The sequence below is a fragment of the Lynx rufus genome, unplaced genomic scaffold, assembly GCF_022079265.1.
Source record: "Lynx rufus isolate CCGP_SWC_20201006 ecotype Redwood Valley unplaced genomic scaffold, mLynRuf1.p SCAF_8, whole genome shotgun sequence".
Classification (NCBI taxonomy): Eukaryota; Metazoa; Chordata; class Mammalia; order Carnivora; family Felidae; genus Lynx; species Lynx rufus.
Window position 1 is genome coordinate 72,962,287 of NW_025814896.1, and position 18,298 is coordinate 72,980,584.

At 34.5% G+C, this 18,298-nt stretch overlaps 1 protein-coding gene across 3 annotated transcripts in view; it reads right to left on the reverse strand.

Moving 5' to 3' along the window:
• PSME4 (proteasome activator subunit 4) overlaps positions 1 to 18,298 on the reverse strand; it is a 103,994-nt gene that overhangs the window by 67,628 nt on the left and 18,068 nt on the right. For all 3 annotated transcript variants that reach the window (XM_047069964.1, XM_047069962.1, XM_047069965.1), the window contains exons 2-7: positions 16,900 to 17,040; positions 16,148 to 16,264; positions 5,396 to 5,440; positions 3,209 to 3,358; positions 1,641 to 1,704; positions 1,041 to 1,115 (exon numbers count right to left, since the gene is read on the reverse strand). In XM_047069964.1, coding sequence (XP_046925920.1) covers positions 1,041 to 1,115; positions 1,641 to 1,704; positions 3,209 to 3,358; positions 5,396 to 5,440; positions 16,148 to 16,264; positions 16,900 to 17,040 — 592 coding nt within the window. The remainder of the gene's footprint in view (positions 1 to 1,040; positions 1,116 to 1,640; positions 1,705 to 3,208; positions 3,359 to 5,395; positions 5,441 to 16,147; positions 16,265 to 16,899; positions 17,041 to 18,298) is intronic.

The following is an 18,298-nucleotide window of genomic DNA, read 5'->3' on the forward strand; positions in this document are numbered from 1 at the left end:
CGCCACCCAGGCGCCCCTCACTGGATCAGTTTTTAAGCAAAATTACATACTGTTTGGCAGCTTTATATACTGCTATATTCCATAAAATTTACATAGAAGATCTACTTTTTAAAATGTTTTATTATTTTAAGTTTATTTATTTAAGTAATAGCTACACCCAACACGGAACTGAGGGTCAAGAGCTACATGCTCTAACAACTAAGCCAGCCAGGCACCCCTATTTGCTTTTTTTTAAATGACACTGAGGTCACAGGAGTATGAATCTGAAGCAGCTGTATCCACGAACCCATAAACAAACAAATGAGATATAAATGCAAATACTTGTCATACTTGTCTTCTAGTGAGTTATTTTCCCTTTCAAAATTCTAACACTGATTTGATTTTTTCCCCAAGAATTTGCATTTTAATCTTAATTGCATTTTAATAATTTATATTTAAAACCTGTCATTAGTAACAGATAGGGAGCCCAAATGTAGAAGAAAATGACTTTTTCTCTTTAGTTTCTACTGGACAGCACAAGCAGAGGTAAACAGTAAGCTTAATGTTTGCTGCTCTGCCTCCCTGCTCTACAGTCAAGGTGTGGATCAGAATCACCTGTACACCCCGTGCAGGCCCTCTTGGATTTATGGCAGCTGAAACAAACTGTTAAGAACACTGCACCTAGAGACACTCTAGCTTTATTTGCTCGAGGAAAATGTGACGTAAAAAGTGGAGAACACTCTAGAATAGCAATCAAATACAATACCCAAAATTTGTTGGAAGGTATGAATTAAGACCCTGAATAATACACTTTGTACTTCCTAAATTACTCACTCTGAAACTTCTATTTCATGTCCTGCGTAGGCAAGACAAAAATCATACATTTCTGATACCTTAATATGAACCAATTAATTTTTTAAAATAAATGGTCTATCCCGGAAAACTTTATGTTTTACTAGTGGTCAAAAAAATTTTAGCAATTAGCATACAAAACACACTTCTTAAAGACACAAAAAGGGCTATCAGTATTATTGTATGTTGTATGTTCACATGTTAATTACCTTTGGTACATATGGATCCCAATCTATGTACCCTATATTATCTGTAGCCAATCGAGCAAAGAGATTTACTAGTTGCTGAAAGTAAAAAAAGAAAGACAATTAAGTACACTTGTTGTTATTAATAAGTGTCAGTCACACCCCTTATCCATTTGTTGTTCTCAGCTATCATCATTAACACAACTTAATACATGGTTTATGGCTCATTTTTTAAAAATCTCCAAATTTCAGTTTTGATTGTCACCATCTTAAATCAACTGTAGTTGAAATGCTTATTAAAAGGGAAATGACAAAGCATCATTCACAATGCAAACAGAAGACATTTTAATCTAAAAAGCATAAAGAAAACATCCACAATGTTTCTAACAACGTGCCAGTGAAGGTACAAAAGCAGAGTCTTACATTTCATAATACATGCACATGCTTCTAGATATTGATAAAAACAAAACAAACAAGTGTCTGTTTCTGTTACAAAATAGCAAACAGAATTTAAAAACAAACAAAAAATAATAACAACACTGCCAAGAGCCAATTCTAGGAAGTGAAGTTACTTATCAAATGATCTGATATATACTGTCAGAAGGAAAAAAATAGGATACTCACCCCCTCCCACTGTGGGAGATTTTGCACTGAAACCCAAAGGCCAATTAATTCATCAAACCAAAGTCTGAAGAAGAAAAATGGTGTTATGAATAGCAAGTGATTTATAGAAAGTGGTTCAAAGCCAGGTATCCTTTGTATTTTTTTAATCTATTATTCTTACTGATAATACAACCTAGAAAAAATAATACTCAATGTACAAACTTAATGGAACAAATAACTATTTTTTCTGAATATTCCACTTCCAATACACTTATGCCAAAAGAGTAATCTCATCAACCCCCTACTTCATTGTTAAATAATTACTGACCACCCCTATCTAACACTGTTTACAAGTGTCTCCTTCCTCGCTTTCTCCTTTAATATTTTCCTATTACTACCTATTCTTGCAACTCTCCCTTGCATTCTGTTTTTTAATAAGCCAATTAATAATTATGCCATTAACTACCACTATAATAAGTGTTCCCTAAAAGAATGAGTCACGAAGTGTTAGGTAGAACTAAATTATTGTGGGGGAATTATCTCAGATTAAACAGAAGAGGATGTCAGGGCAAGAAAGTGCTGCAATATTATTCACCAATCTTTACAAAGGTCAAAGAAATGCTTTTAGAATTTCTGGATGAGAATTAACATTTCATCAATATACAGCTAAATACAAAATTTCTGATTTGAAAGAAATAAAAGATTTGGCATCTCACTATAGAAAATATGGGGGGGGGACTGGGGAGTAAGCATGAATCCACAACACAGTAATAATACCTATTTCCTTCCAGTCTTCTTTTCATACCTTTTCTTTTTTCCATAAAAGCACAGTCTAAATTTCTTCATTCTAGCACTTGTTTTATACCTATAGTCATCTAGAAAAAAAGTTCTCTTTTTTTTTTTTTAAAGTAGGCTTCATGCTCATCACAGAACATAGCGGGTCTTGAACTCATGACCCTTAGATCAAGACCTGAGCTGAGATCAAGAATTGGACACTTAACTGAGCCACCCCAGAAAAAAAAAAAATTCTTAAAAGCAGTGCTAAGACTAGAACAAGTAAAGAAAAAAAATTATAGGAAAGGCCCAAGAAAAACTACAAGTGATGAATAAAACCAAGTTTTATAAAAACACTTTTCCTTTTCCTGAACTCCACACAATTTAACACTTTTATCACTGCTTATTTACTGATACTTTCTACTCCTTTTTGCATTTTTTATTCTTTCTCTCTTGCTTTCTTAAATTAAAGCCCTCATCTTTCCTTTTTTGTTTTTTTAAGATTTTATTTTTAAGTAAGCTCTACCCCCATCATGGACTCAAACTCACAACCCCGAGATCAGTAATAGTCACGTGCTCTACCAACTGAGCCAGCCAGGAAAAGCCCTCATCTTATTTGTTTGACATACAAGCATTATTCTCTCTTCATTTACAATCTTATGTTTAATTGTTTCACCCTTCACACACTTCAAGTATAATCAACATAATGGCTGAATTAGTAAATTTTTGTTTACTTATAATTGCTTTACTGGTCTGCTTATACATCTCTATTTCTTGCTCTATTCTATAATTTGTTAAGATATGTATATACTTACTTAAAACCTTTATGATGAAGTTCTGGAGGAAGGGAGGTAGGAAGAAATATTTCAAAGTAAGTGATGGCCTTTTGCATTGTTACGTCAAAAGGGCACATTAAAGGCCGCCATTCTTCTAGCATCTCAGCTGTGGCATCTGCTGGAAAGTATCTAATAAAAAAGAAGATTTTCATTTACCTAATCAGTGCTTTAAAAAAACATTCTACAACATCAACATGTGACTGGCAAAAAAAGGGGGAGGAGGATGGATTTTATACGGCATAGCACACACACTACAAATGTCAAGTTAACTTAAACACATTTTGCCACTCTAAATAACCTATAAATATAAACATACATGTTTCTTGCAGTTTTTCCCTTCCTGTGTGCTATGTAATAGCAACAAGAAAAAAATTTAGTCAGAAAATCCAGTCTATATATATGGATAATCAGTGACATGAGAAAGAGAACACCGGACAAACCATTTCCTTTCACTGTACCACAGAGCTCCCTTGTAATACAAGAGCGGGTTAGACCAGACGGTCTGGTCCTACAGGTACTAATATTTTACAAGTCTAGGAAATGGGCAGGAGAGCCCTTGGAGTAGAGAAGATTCACAAAATTAAAATCTGACGTGTGCATTCATACACAAAACAAGGTAAATGGAAAAAGAGGACCCATGTATAATTACTAAATATCCATTAAGGGATTTAAAATAACAACAACAAAAAAAGTATATGACAAATTCGATTTGAGTATGGCCAAAAAAGTTAGGAAACCCTTTCAAATACATCTGTAGGTTTGCCCTACAAGTCACATTATTAATCCTATTATATCTTTTGTCCATCTGTATTAATTAGAATCACACTTCATTCCTTTATGTGAAAAATAAAACTACACTTCCAGTAATACTTCTTTGGGTTCATCAAGCATCTATGTGCCAGGTCACTGTGCTACAGGTTAGAACACACACACACACACACACACACACACACACACAACCACACACAAAATATATCCTGCCTTTAAAGATCTCATACACCAATTCTCCTTTCTAATCTTTCAGAGTCAACTGTTAGTTTAGTAATCCAACATAAAAGCTTGGGTGTTCTATGAATTACCTAAGAACCTAAAAACCACTAAGTACCCCAGTGATGATCAAGTATCCAGTTAGGAAACATAGACTAAGAGGTAAGTGCCTTGCTCAAAATGACACTGCTCATCGGTGGCTTATGACTCAGGTTAAATCTTAAGCCTCAATCTTAAAAGGGAGACTATATCTTAAAAATACATTTGCCCAAGACTGAGTAGGATGGTAGGTCAGCAATAAATATCTGATTTATAAAATCATTTATAACTTTAACTCATAAGAATATGGCAAAATATGGATTTCTATTCAAAAGAATTCACTGCATCCATACATATCAGGATAAGCAGTCTAAGAACACCCTGATAAAAAAACACTTCAAGTCCACAGACTTGGACTTTAGTTGATTAAAACTAAATTCAACCCATATTCATCTTTAAATATAAGAATATGGAATATTTCTGTATGTTCCACTGAAAGAGAACTTTAAAAAAATGTCTTTTACTTTAAAAAATACACAGGGGTGCCTGGGTGGCTCAGTGGTTAAGCGTCCAACTTCGGCTCAGATCATGATCTCAGGGTTTGTGAGTTTGAGCCCATGTTGAGCTCTGTGCTGACAGCTCAGAGCCTGGAGCCTACTTCAGATTTTGTGTCTCCCTGTTTGTCCCTCCCCCACTTGCGTCCAGTCTCTTTCTCTCTCTCTCAAAAAATGGATAAAAAACATTAAATTTTTTTTTTAAAAATACTTTAAAAAATGTCTGAACACCTTTCCATTATTACTCACACATTTTGATGCAATACCTACAATACGTATTTTGGAAAATATTTTTGATCTGAGTAATGATACTCTAGGAAAATCTTTCAAATAAAGACAATTATACATAAATTATGGCAATCTTACTTTATAATGGGGAACACCCACATCACTTAAAAATTTCTAAATTTATAAATGAAAGCTAAATAATTTAGTTCAAGAGTTGAAAATGATACGTTGTGCCCAGTGACTAACATGACAGTGTTAGAAACTATTTATACCTTCAATTTTCTCTTCAAAGCACACTAAGAATGGGAAAAAGCACAAAGAAATAACAAGAGGTTTCATAAAATGAGAAGCTACTTACGGTCGGCAGTTTTTCACGAGTGTTTTGAGAACATTTTCTACAGAACTGGGGGGGAAGAAAGCCATTTGATAAATTAGGTTGCTGTATTTTAAGAACACATCTAATCCAATTAATAAATATCTTGAAGATATGTTCATACGTTTAAATATTACCTGTGTACGTGCAATAACTGCTCCTCTTTCATACAGACAGAACTATTAGGATTAACTATCTAAACTCTGTAACCTACTCTTTCCTTTGCCCTCAGTTTGCTCATTCTCTGTTGCAAACCAAAGGGAAGAAAACTGGGAAAAGGACAAATCATTTTCAATCCTTACAAAGTAGGCAGCAATAACCGTACTTAACAACACATCAAGAAGTATGCTCAGCGGCTTAAAACTTCAAATACTAATTTTTATTTTAATTAAAGTGCTTTTACATGGAAACACAAGAAGCAGACAAAATCTGGTGTGCTCATATCAGCAATTGCCAGAAACTAGTTTTCTATAACCAAGTGGTGAGAATTCTATAACCCTACAAGGTTACTAACAATTATCGAAAATAGCAACAGCCATCTTTTTGACCAGCTACTTAAATATTTCTATATGGATTCATAAGAAATGTTTGCTTTAATGAAAAGGCCAATGTGTAGTCATTCAAACACACATGGACAGAATGGAATATTTAAATTAATTAGACTACTGTCAAAAGAGGTATAATGCAAATAAGCAAAACAAAGGGCACAAGGTAATTTTGGACTGGAATTTTAAAATTAATGTGTGACTATTTACAGGATGAAGTGTACAAGTAAATAAAACAAGTCCCCAAACGTCAAAGAAAAAAATTATGGGGGGAAGGGGTAACTTTCAGGCAGTGCTTCCACCTGACATTTTCTCATTAAGCTTCTTGAAATTCTTAAGTCCAGAAGTCTATCCAACTTCTCTGAAAGCTTAAGAACTAATCTATAAAGAAATTCCAAGGGGTAACACAAACCAAACTCAGCACAAGTAATCAATTATACAACCAAGAGAGCAAACTATCATTTCATTACTAGAAGCTGTATAAATCCTCTTTAATTTCAAAACTACTCAGAAAAAAATTAACTGAAGAGGAAACCAGGCTACAACACATGAGATCATTCTAAAATAAAAAGGAGGACCATATGGTGAGAAAGACATAGAACATTTTCTTTGAGTATTAGGGAGAGATTCTACCTTCTCTCACAAAAAAAACCCTAAGCAATTGAGAAACACAGAATTATTAGTTTAGAGAGTATCTAAGTTTGCCTGGTTAAAAAAAACAGGTAAACTCTCCGACTACATTTAAACTCCCTGAAGACCACGACTATGATTTTTATTTCCGGGCATTTCCAAAGTATTTATACCAAGGCTATGGTTCATATATATTTATGCATATTTATATTTATTATTTTACAATACTCAATGGACATTTTCTATCAGAGCAACAAAAAGCACAGATCTTTGGATCTTCTTTTAGTCTGGACTGAAGAACTCCATTTAGAAATAAATTATAGCCAAGGTTTAAAGAAACACCTAGTTCCTAGTGCATCAATTTAAATGTAGATTTTAAAAAGATAATTCTAAAATGGTAAAGTGTCTGTCCAAGGAAATAAGCAGAAGATTTGTAATTCTACCAGTTCCTAAAGTTTGTGTTCATGTTAACTTTACATTTATTTTACTGTTTCTGTGGCAACTCATTTGAGAGTACAACACAGAAAACCTGTTATTTTCACTGGTAATTTTTCTATTCCACCAAACTTTCAAATAACATCAAAAATGATTCTCAAAAGCAAGTCATAAAAGCCTACATAGCTACCTGCTCTCTCCAGTTCCCTTCACTCTTCAGAAGGAGGTTAATTATAATACTTGATAGCTGTCACTTTACTTCATTAGAGGAATAGGGTATGTGGGAATGTGCTTTAGTTTCTCTAAATAAAATCAATTTCAACCCCTCTTTATATATATATAAGGCCTGTGCCAATGGATTCATGCTCTTTATCCAGAAAAGGGTACAATCTCTCTAACCTGTGGTATCTGTATAGTGACCTTTTGTGATTCTTGTAATCTCTCAAGATGAAGGGAACAATGTTTCTGTTTAAAAAATAAAATAAAAGGTTAAGGCTAGATGCTACTAGACTATATTTCACTAATTTTTAGAGGGAGTGAATAATCACTATGTACTTTCCCAAATGCTGGAGTTTATAATACTAAAGTGACTACAATTCAAAACACTTTTTTTTTTTTTTTTTTAATCAAAAGGGCTCTAACAGAAGGAATAAGCTTTGGATGAGTTTTCTCATAACCTATTTTCTCTTAGAAAAAGCATGCTAAGTTGAAAAGAAAGCCATAGTATACCATGCAATGGTTCACAACTTGCGCTTTAGAGTCAGACAGATCTAAATTTGATTACCAGTTATGTCTCTTACTATCAGTTCAATATTATAGCCGCAGTTTTTCCAGCTATATAATAGTAATAATACCTACCACTCGGAAGGCTGTTATAAAAACTCAATGAGGTATTATAAAGAAAACAGTTATCTGGCCCAGAATTAAACACAAAAAGTATTAACTATAATTATTATTTCTTACTAGCCAAAACAAATTATATTTTCAATCTCCTTAAAAACTAAAATTTTGTGCTTATTTTGTTTTTACATTTACTCTACTGCCTCTTGAACAACTGTTAATTTATGATTTAGGAGACCACATCAAAATAGGAAATTCTTCCCCCAATTCCCACCCTATTTATTAGGGCAGAAAGTTAAGGTTCTGGTCCCAGTTCTTGAGCTCTTATCCCAGTTTCAACCAATGACTGTATGAATTTTCCTCTATGGACCACAATTTCCTCACTCTTTATTATTATTTATGACACTAATAAAGTTAAGTGCCAAATATGTAGCAGAGAAGCTTGAGGAAAGCCAAAAACCTTAGTTTCCAGTTACACTGGTTACTGAGATAGGGGACTTACATAAACCTAGCGGTTAAGGTTTCCTACCTCCTTGGCCTTACCTAATTATCAGAACAATATTCACTTTTAAACCAGAGAAATGTACAGCAAATGATATATTCAAGTTGAAAGTAGTGTGGAATGTCCATAGCCAGAGGTATTTTTAGCTTCACATGACAATTCTTGAACTAAAATTTAGCTTCAGAATTATCGTATTTGCTTTTTAATAAATGAACTGGGAAATTATAACACTGGCTTATTCTACACACCTCTGCCTTAACCTCCTTATAATTCAACCGTAATTGCCTATATATTTTCTTTCTTAAGAATGTACTTCCCTGGGGCACCTGAGTGGCTCAGTTGGTTGAGAGTCTGACTCTTGATTTTGGCTCAGGTCATAATCTTGAGGTTCATGGGATCGAGCCACATGTCTGACTCTGCACTGACAGCATGGAGACTGCTTGGGATCCTCTCTCCCTCACTCTCTGCTCCATCCCCACTCATGCACATGCCCTCTCTCCAAATAAATAAACTTAAAAAAAAAAAAAAAGAAGAATGTACTTCACTTAACCTAAAAAACTCAGTTTTACCTGCTTTCTCTAAATCTAAACAAATACAACCACCAAACACTATTCATCTCACAGCTAATCTTTCAAAAATCTAACATTGCATAGTTTCATGAGTCAGTACTCATTTTTCACAGCCACTTCACACAAAATGAGGGCCAAGATAATACCATAAGAAAGGTATAAATACTTAAAGAAAGAAGTCTGCCTCATGGCTAGTACTAATAAGTTGTAATAATCCTGACCACATAAGTAAAAAGAACATGCATAATTCCTGAAAGTGATGATAAGCCTAATCAGTGTGAACTAAATATTTTTAAATGCTTCTAAAGAAAAATCATTGTAACACAGATACAACTTTTGGGAACACACTACCAAAGTCATTAATAAAATAAAATCAACCATTTATTCTCTCATTTCCAAATAAAAGTAAAAATAGTATTTTTAAAAGAGCAAATAGAATATTCCTCAAATACCATGTTAATAAATCACTACATCTAGATGCCTGGGTGGCTCAGTGGGTTAAGCATCTGAGTTTTGATTTCGGCTCAGGTCATGATCTCACAGTTGTGGGATCAAGCCCCAAGCTGGGCTCCACACTGGGCATGGAGCCTGCTTAAGATTCTCTCTCTGCTCCTCCCCCACTCATGCACTCTGACTCAAATAAGGAAATGATCACTAACCTTATTAATAATTACTGCTTATTAACAAAATAACCATAAACTATTTTAAATTTCAACAGGGCCTCAAAGAAATTGCTCTCATCATTTTATTATCACGTTAAATTCTGTAGCTAGAGATCATTCTCGAGCTGCAGATAATGACTTAAGTTTATAAATATAGCCACATGTGTCAAGAAACTTCCAGCAGAGTAAGAACATGTCATTTCCATGTGTTGAAGGGGGAACAGAGGATTTAGCTGTATCTTGGGGATAAGAGCACCAAATCAAACAGTCCTTTGTCAGATTAATTGAGAAACAAAAGCCATCAAGAACAAGCACCAAAAAGGGAAATAATCAAGTTTCTTCAGAAGCAGATTAATATGAAAAATGAAAATATTTAGGGACGCCTACGTGGCTCAGTCAGTTGAGCATCTGACTCTTGATTTCAGCTCAGGTCATGATCTCACAGTTCATGAGATCCAGCCCCTCTGGGATCTGTGCTGATAACTCAGAGAGCCTGCTTGGGATTCTCTTTCTTCCTCTCTTTCTGCTCTTCCCCCTTCCCCCTGCCTCCATGGGCTCTCTTTCTCTCTCAAATAAACTTTAAAAAACATACTAAAAAAAAGGAAATGTTTAATACTCTACGATCCCCTTAGAGAATGATCTATATGAAAGAAAAATAGATCTTAAAAATATATTTTGAAAAAAGTAAATGAGTTATCTAGGCTCAAACTGCTCATGATGCAAATATGTAAGCCTTTTAACACTGAACAACTCACAAAAATCAAACTGATGGTGACAAGACTAAACAAATTTACACACATGTATCTACTCAAATATGAATTGTCTGTGCCCATTTGTAAAAGCTGATTTATGCATAATTCCTCCATACCTTGTTAGTAGTAACAGCCTTTATTAGTAACTTGCAAGATGCTACCCCAATTAAGTGTGGGGGACATTATTTTATAAAACTAGGCCCCTAAGGTTCAAATGCTTCTTTTGTAATATAATCATTAAGTGATTCTTACATTACTATTATCAAGTTCAAACTGCCGAATTCCTTTCCAATTTTGATTTATCAAATAACAAAATCCTACAATTTGTTTCTCCAGTAGAAATGAGAAACAGAGAAGAATGAAAATGGTCTCTTGCCCCTGAAGCATAAAGGCAGAACAACAGAAGGAATAAAGGGAGAGTCGAAGAGAAGAGGAGGGAGAAAGATAAGGGAAAAGGGGAAGGGAAAGAAGAAAGCTGAATAATCCTTGCTCCAAAAAATAGAACCCGCTTTTAAAATCTTATTGACATGCGTGGCACCCTTAGCAGTAGTTTCAATAAAGAAAAACACATAAGGCACATGAGTTTAAGACCTGAAAGACAGTTAACAAATGAAGCAACCTTTCACTTTTGATTATAAAAATAGTATTCTAAAAATAGTATGAACACATGCAGTCAGCTGACAAAACTGTTTCAAAATGAGTCAGAATACAGCTAAGATGAAAATACTCAAAGCAAAAATACCAATTCCAAAAGCATGCCATATTAAAGGGTTTTCAGGGGTTTTCTGAAATAAAATGTTTGTGAAGTCATAACATTATCCCTGGACTATAAACACTTGCTATACTAGTACAATGAACAGAAGCTTAAGAAAAAAAACGGAATTTTAAAATGTTTTAAATGATTCCCTATTAGAAATCCAGAGGACATAGAACAGCTCTAAGAAGCAGAAACTAAAAAGTAGTGCTGTATAGTTCTCCAACTGGTTTCTCTAATATTTCTGCCTAAGAACTAAGACTACTAGATTTCTGATTTTAAGATTAAGGCAAGTGTGACGAACAAAGTCCAAGAACCAAAGAGGTTGATAATCCTTCAAAGGTGAGGTTTTATAACTATATAGGTATATAGGTATTCCTTTCAAAAGGTGGTAAATATCTGATGGTAACAGTAAAAAGATTATAGAAAGTTGGAGAAAGTGAATAAAGAATTATAGTCCTGAAAAGTGTTTTAAGTACAATTCCTTCTACTTTTCTTACAGAGACATTAGGTTTCTAATTTTGTCCTACAGTTGCCTCTCATCAAGCAAAATCCCCCTCAAAAGTGGTTCCAGATCCTTAGTATTCTTGTGATCCCTTTAAATTGGAACAACACATTACCATTTTTAAAAAGTGTCTGCATCACAGAGCTACACTTCACAATGTGTACTCCAGGGGCGCCTGGGTGACTCAGTCGGTTGAGTGTCTGACTTCAGCTTGGGTCATGATCTCACAGTCCGTGGGCTCGAGGTCCGCATCGGGCTCTGTGCTGACAGCTCAGAGCCTGGAGCCTGCTTCAGGTTCTTTGTCTCCCTCTCTCTGCCCATGTCCTACTCCCGCTATGTCTCTCTCTTTCAAAAATAAAAAAACATCGGGGAAAAAAAAAAAAAGAAAGCACAATATGTACTCCATTCAATGGCACACACAGCCCCTGGGTGTGAGCAATCCAAACCACAGAACAAATATGGTTCATCTTCCAGGGGCATCAATTTTAGTCAAGATATAGATTGGAGGAATTTTTACTTATGAAAATACTACTTTTTAAAAATGATTCTAATTTTATGTAATCTCTACACCCAACATGGGGTTCAGACTCACAACCCTGAGACCAAGAGTCACATGTTCTACTGACTGAGCCAGCCAGGTGCCCCTGAAAACATTATTTATAAGCCTAATACCAATATCAATGTTTAAAATAACATGTGAAATTTCCAAGAAATTTCTCACACTAGACCACTTTAAGAGACACCTCAAAGCCTCAAGGAAAGAGGAGGTATTAAGTGGACAGTTTGAAAAGTACTGGTCCAGGAAAAAAAATACTGGTTTGGAAACTAAAAAACCGGGATTTTTTTTTTTTTTTTTTTTAGTTTATTTATTTATTTTGAGAGAGACTGAGCCAGAGAGAGCAGGGGAGGGATAGAGAGAGAGGGCAGAGAGACTCCTAAGCAGGCTAAGCACTGTCAGCACAGAACCCGATGTGGGACTTCATCTCACAAACCCTGAAATCATGACCTGAGTCGAGATCAAGCATTGGACACTTAACCAACTGAGCCACCCAGTTAAAAAAAGTAAACTGTAAAGTAAAAAGTAAACTGTTTTTAACCATTAATTATTTTTTGTAAAGTTTTAACAGACACTGAATCTTCTAGGAATATAATAAACATATAAATTGAAGTAAGTATTTTGATTTCTTGAAAACTTTACCTAGGGTTATTCATTACTCCCCGCCCTCTCCCCCCAAAAATCACACTATCATAGCAATTCCAACCGCAAAACTCGATCTGCCAATGCTATACGCATGAAGAGTGAAATATGCAACTAAGATTGAAGACTATTTTAACAGTTTAGAACCAACTGTCATTACATTGGCAATTAGCAGATATAAAACATGGCATCACAGAATTTCATTAGTAATTTTGCTGTTAAAAAGCTTCATATTATCTCTCAAAAAGAAATAAACACTTTAAATGCTTATGTTATTGTCATCCTTTTTGGTATGGCACATAAAGCAATTTATGTTGCAAAAATTATATACTGACATTATTTATTAATTTACTTTAGCACTGCTTGTTAGTTTTCAATCTTACTGATACTGTCACTGGAAGCCCACTGCACAAATTCTCTATGGCTTATCAATATTTCTTTTCCCAATTCATCCTTTGCCTCTATTTCTTTCAAATGTAATAATGTTCAAGAATAATGTTTTGTGATACCAAATAACTACACTATTCCATATCATTACATAAAGAATTATTGTGACACTATATAATAAGGCCAGCTTATCTGTAAGAACATCATGCTTTCTTTTTCCCCAGCTCAGTACTCTGAAATTAAAGCTACTTCTCTCTTGCCATATTTAAGTAAGTCCTATTTGTTATTCTTTATCCTAGTGCTAGTTTTTACTTTAATGTCCATTCATAATGCTGCTCTTTTATTCTCTTGTACTTCTTATACAAAATGTTTTGATGTTCTTGCTTTTAAATTCAAACTTACTCATTATAAGTAGGTGCAAAATCTCAATACTATATTGTGTCTTTTCGTGTAATATTGCATGCATATTCAAAACACATATTGTTTTATAATAAACTACCTTCCCATTATGGGAATCATTTTATGGTTAACAAATTATTTATATTGATTTTTGTCACTGAGTACAGATAAAGAGTATAGGTAAGTCATATTACTTATGAATTTCATTTTAGAATAGTTAACTACAGAATACAAAAGTGGATGCTGCCTGCTTTAAACCAAGCAAAGATTTCAACAAATACATGATGTTTCTTCAAAAGACCAAGAACACTCATGGTGAAACTTCTTTTTTTAAGTTTATTTATTTATTTTGAGAGAGAGTGCACGCAAACAGAGGAGCGCAGAAAGAGGAAGAAAGAGCGAGTCCCAAGCAGGCTCCACATTATCAGCACAGAGCATGATGCAGGGCTTGAACTCACAAACCGTGAGGTCGTGACCTGAGCCAAAACCAAGAGTTGGGTGCTTAAAACGACTGAGCCACCCATACAGCCCTCATGGTGAAACTTTTAAGGAAGAAGGTTTCCATGAGAGCAAAGATGATGGGAAGATTCAGGAAAAGACATGGTAATAATAAGTACAGTATCAAGATGCAGGGGAGGAACTATAAGCACTGACTGACACTAAGTGTGATAAGTTCTGACAAAACTTCCAGGAAAGCAAGCCATAGATAAGTATTAGCGACCACACAAGACTTAAAAGGAAGCAGCTGTCTTTGAAAAGGTACACCTCAGGGCAGGAAGTACTTACTGCAGGAAGGACTTACTGAAGAATTTTTTTTTTTTAATGTTTATTTATTTTTGTGAGAAAGAGCACAAGCAGGGGAGAGGCAGAGAGAGAGAAAGAGGGAGACACAATCTGAAGCAAGCTCCAGGCTCCAAGCTGTCAGCACAGAGCCGGATGCAGGGCTTGAATCCACAAACCATGACATTATGACTTGAGCCAAAGTTGGATGCTTAACTGAGTCACCCAGGAGCCAGAAGAAAGAATTACTGAAGAAATTAATAGCCTTTTCTCCTCTATCATTTACCAAAGATTTTTCTGAGGCAGCCGAACAATCAGCCTGAAAATTTTCAAAAAGATAACTGATTTTGAACATCATTTAAAGTTCCCTGAAATTGCTGATTCTAGTGAAAGCCTAAATGGCCTCATATTTTAAGAAGACCCAGTCAATCTAGTCCGTGCCATATTTCCTCCAGCAGAAATACTCAAAAGGAACCTTTATAACAAAGCTTTTATGCTAAATTTTGGGTTTTCATAATAAATATTTATAAAAATATATTTGAATGATGTACCACTTAGTTTCATGGTGAATTCTGTTCATTTTATGGTTGAAATGGGTTTCCTTGTTTTAACCCATGAAATCTTTAGGAAAGAAATGATTTCTTACCACTCTGTTTGTGACCACCGTCCAAAAACCAATTAGGGCCTAAGTTCAGGATCACCTATAGTCATTTTTCAAAACTTCTTTTCATTTACATCATTTCGCTATTTAATTATGACCTGAAAATCTTTTAAAATCTACCATCTGTGGTCATTTTTCAGAAAATTCTATGTAAGGGTGTAACAAAGACTGCTGAGTGGTGAAGCTGAGTGGTGGATTAAATGAACTGAAAGGGGGAGACTATAAGAAGTCATGAAATAATGAAAACATGCCTAGAATTCAGAGAGAAACAACAGAAACAAATCTTTAAAGACTTAATTTATAAAAAAGAAAGAGGAAAATAATACAAGTGTATAAAATGGTGTTCTTCCGGAAATGAGTACATATGTGCATGACAAACAGTAGAGAAAAAATAAATTGAAGAAAACTGTAGAAATTTTCCTAAAAAATAAACCTCAATCAAAATAGTTTGAGTACTTTAAGCCAAACATGCTAAGACTGAGAAAAGAGCTAGATCAAATCTAAAATCACTATTAATTAACCAAAAAGGACAGATCATCATATTGTACTCCATAAATTCAGAATAAAATACAGAACACACCAAAATTAGAGATCTGGAAGAGCTAGGAGGCATGTACAAGAAGGCAGAATTAGTCAGAGGTTCATAATCCTCGTATGTCTAAATCAAGAAGTCGTGCATCCGAATAGCTTACATTCACGAACAGTCACTGAAACTAATGGTTCTCTAATTGTGATGTGGGTGTCTCCTGGAATATGCCAACCTCCTCTTCTCAAGGCATTTGTTTTATTTGCAGTATTAAAATACGTGTGGATATATAATAAAGAATACCAAATGTGTATTACTTTCAATGACAAAATTCAAGACTTCAAACAAAAATCTGTTTTCTTTGCTCAGCATGGTAATATTAGTGATCAGATATCCTGGTGGGAAATTCAAAACTGCAACTTCAGATATAGTTTAAAGAAGGCAATAAATTGTTTTAGGAGTTAAGTTTCACAGTAATGAGCACATTGAAATGTGTATTTGCTTATCTCAAATAACCCAATTATTTATCAATTATGACCAAATCCTAAAAGGCCCAAGTGCTCCCAAAGAAGTACTTGAAGGAAATACTTACTTAGGAAACCAATTTAATCCCAGGTGCTCTGTCTTGGAATATAATATTCTTTCCACCATGTCATAAAGTGGTCTCCAAGGTAACTCCAAATCATCTCTTGAAAGAAGTTCTTTTTTCCTAATTAAAAAAAAAAAAAGTAAACATATATGCATATATTCACGTGCAGTTGTTTGTATATTACCGCTACACAAGGACGACAGTTGTTAAATGTTGCTGTCATCCTGGTGGGCCTTGCTTTTCCCCATCCATGGCAACTCATTGGTAGAACGCAGCAGTAGGAAGAACAATGCACCAGATTCTTACTGCTGCTCACATCTCAAAGAGCACCAGGTAAAAAGGGGCATTTACATTTGTGCCCCCATTATTGCCAAAGAATTTCTTATTTTTCCATGTCATTGATGGAGTACTTAATGTTTCCAGCATTGTTCTGGGTTTCCAGGAATAAGAAAAGAATAAATGATCCATGTCTTCTCAAGGATCTTACAACATATATCAGAGAACTAGTTTAAACAAACATCAGGTAACATATAGTTCAGTGTCTGCTACAAAACAGAAGGCTTCATCGAGGAGATGGAATTTTAATTAATTAACACATATAGCTTAAACTTATGATAGAGTTTTCTGCAACCTTTTTGTTAACTGGAAATTTGGGACTTGGGTCTTCTTACCAAAGAACACTTAGCTCTCATTCCCTAAAACCTTGAAGAAACAAACCAAAAAATGTTAGCAGAAACCATAGGAAATTTACTTACTTTAACAAGTTGATCAAGAGACGGGCAAATCCCTGCATCATGCTGATTTCCAGTTTTGGAATTGATACCAGCTCATACAATAACTTGATAAAAAGAACATGATCTTCTTTGCTAAATTTTCTCCCATAAAGTCGAATATATCTGCAAAAAAAAAAAAAATCAATACAGCCTTCAAAAATAAGTATGGTGACACATCCACATTCACAGTAGCATTTTTCATAATAGTCAAAGTGTAGAAACAATGTAAATGTCCACTGATGGATGAATAAATAAGGATAATGTGGAATACACACGCGTACACACACAATGGATTATAAAGCCTTTTAAAAAGAGATTTCTGTCATATGCTACAACATGGAGGAACCTTGAGGACATTATGCTAAGTAAAATTAGCCAATCATAAAAGACAAACGCTGCATGATTCCACATATATGCAGTATCTAAAACAATGAAACTCACTGAAACAAACAGAATGGTAGTTGCCAGGAACAAGTGGAGGTGGGGCACACAGGGAAATGGAGTTATTCAGTGGGTACAGGAGACATGATGAAAAAGTTCTGGAGATCCGTTGTACAACAACGTACATATAGTTAATGATACTGAACTATATACTTAAAAACTGTTAAGAGGATAAAATTATCTCTTTTTGCCACAATAAAGAAAATATGTGGGGCGCCTGGGTGGCTCAGCCAGTTAAACGTTCGACTTTGGCTCAGTTCATGATCTCATAGTTTGTGGGTTCAAGCCCTGTGTTGGGCTCTGTGCTGACAGTGCAGACCTGTTTGGGATTCTCTCTTTCCCTCTCTATGCCCCTCCTTGACTCAGGCTTTCTCTCGCTCTCAAAATAAACTTAAAAAAAAAAAAAAAAAAAATATATATATATATATATTATATATATATAGTGATACCTTAATTTCAAATGTCCTTGATGTTAAGCATTTTATACTTACTGTTATGTAGGAAGAATTATTCTGTATTTAATTAAGAGACTACCCAATAATAATTAACAAAAGGCTTATAATGATAACTGAATTCTCATCAACATTCAATGACCAATTAAAAACACTGCTGTCTTATTGTTGTTTGTTCTTAACTGGCCTGTGATCATAAGTAACCTTGAAAGGAGTTTCTCTGTCCCCTTCCCTTTATTAAGCAAGGGCACATTCAAGAGAATCATCAGTTTATAACTCCTTAAAGTATTTAAAAACAGCATATCGCAATATAAAAAATAGAACAAGAGAGTACAGATAATAGAAGTTTACTGTTTAACCACAGAATCTTTGAAGAATACATAATAGTTTGCTTAGAATCCTGTAACAATACAGCAAGTTACATAACTTACACTATGTGTTCCTGAGTTAACTCATAATTATAATAAAATTAAGTTACTACCCAAAAT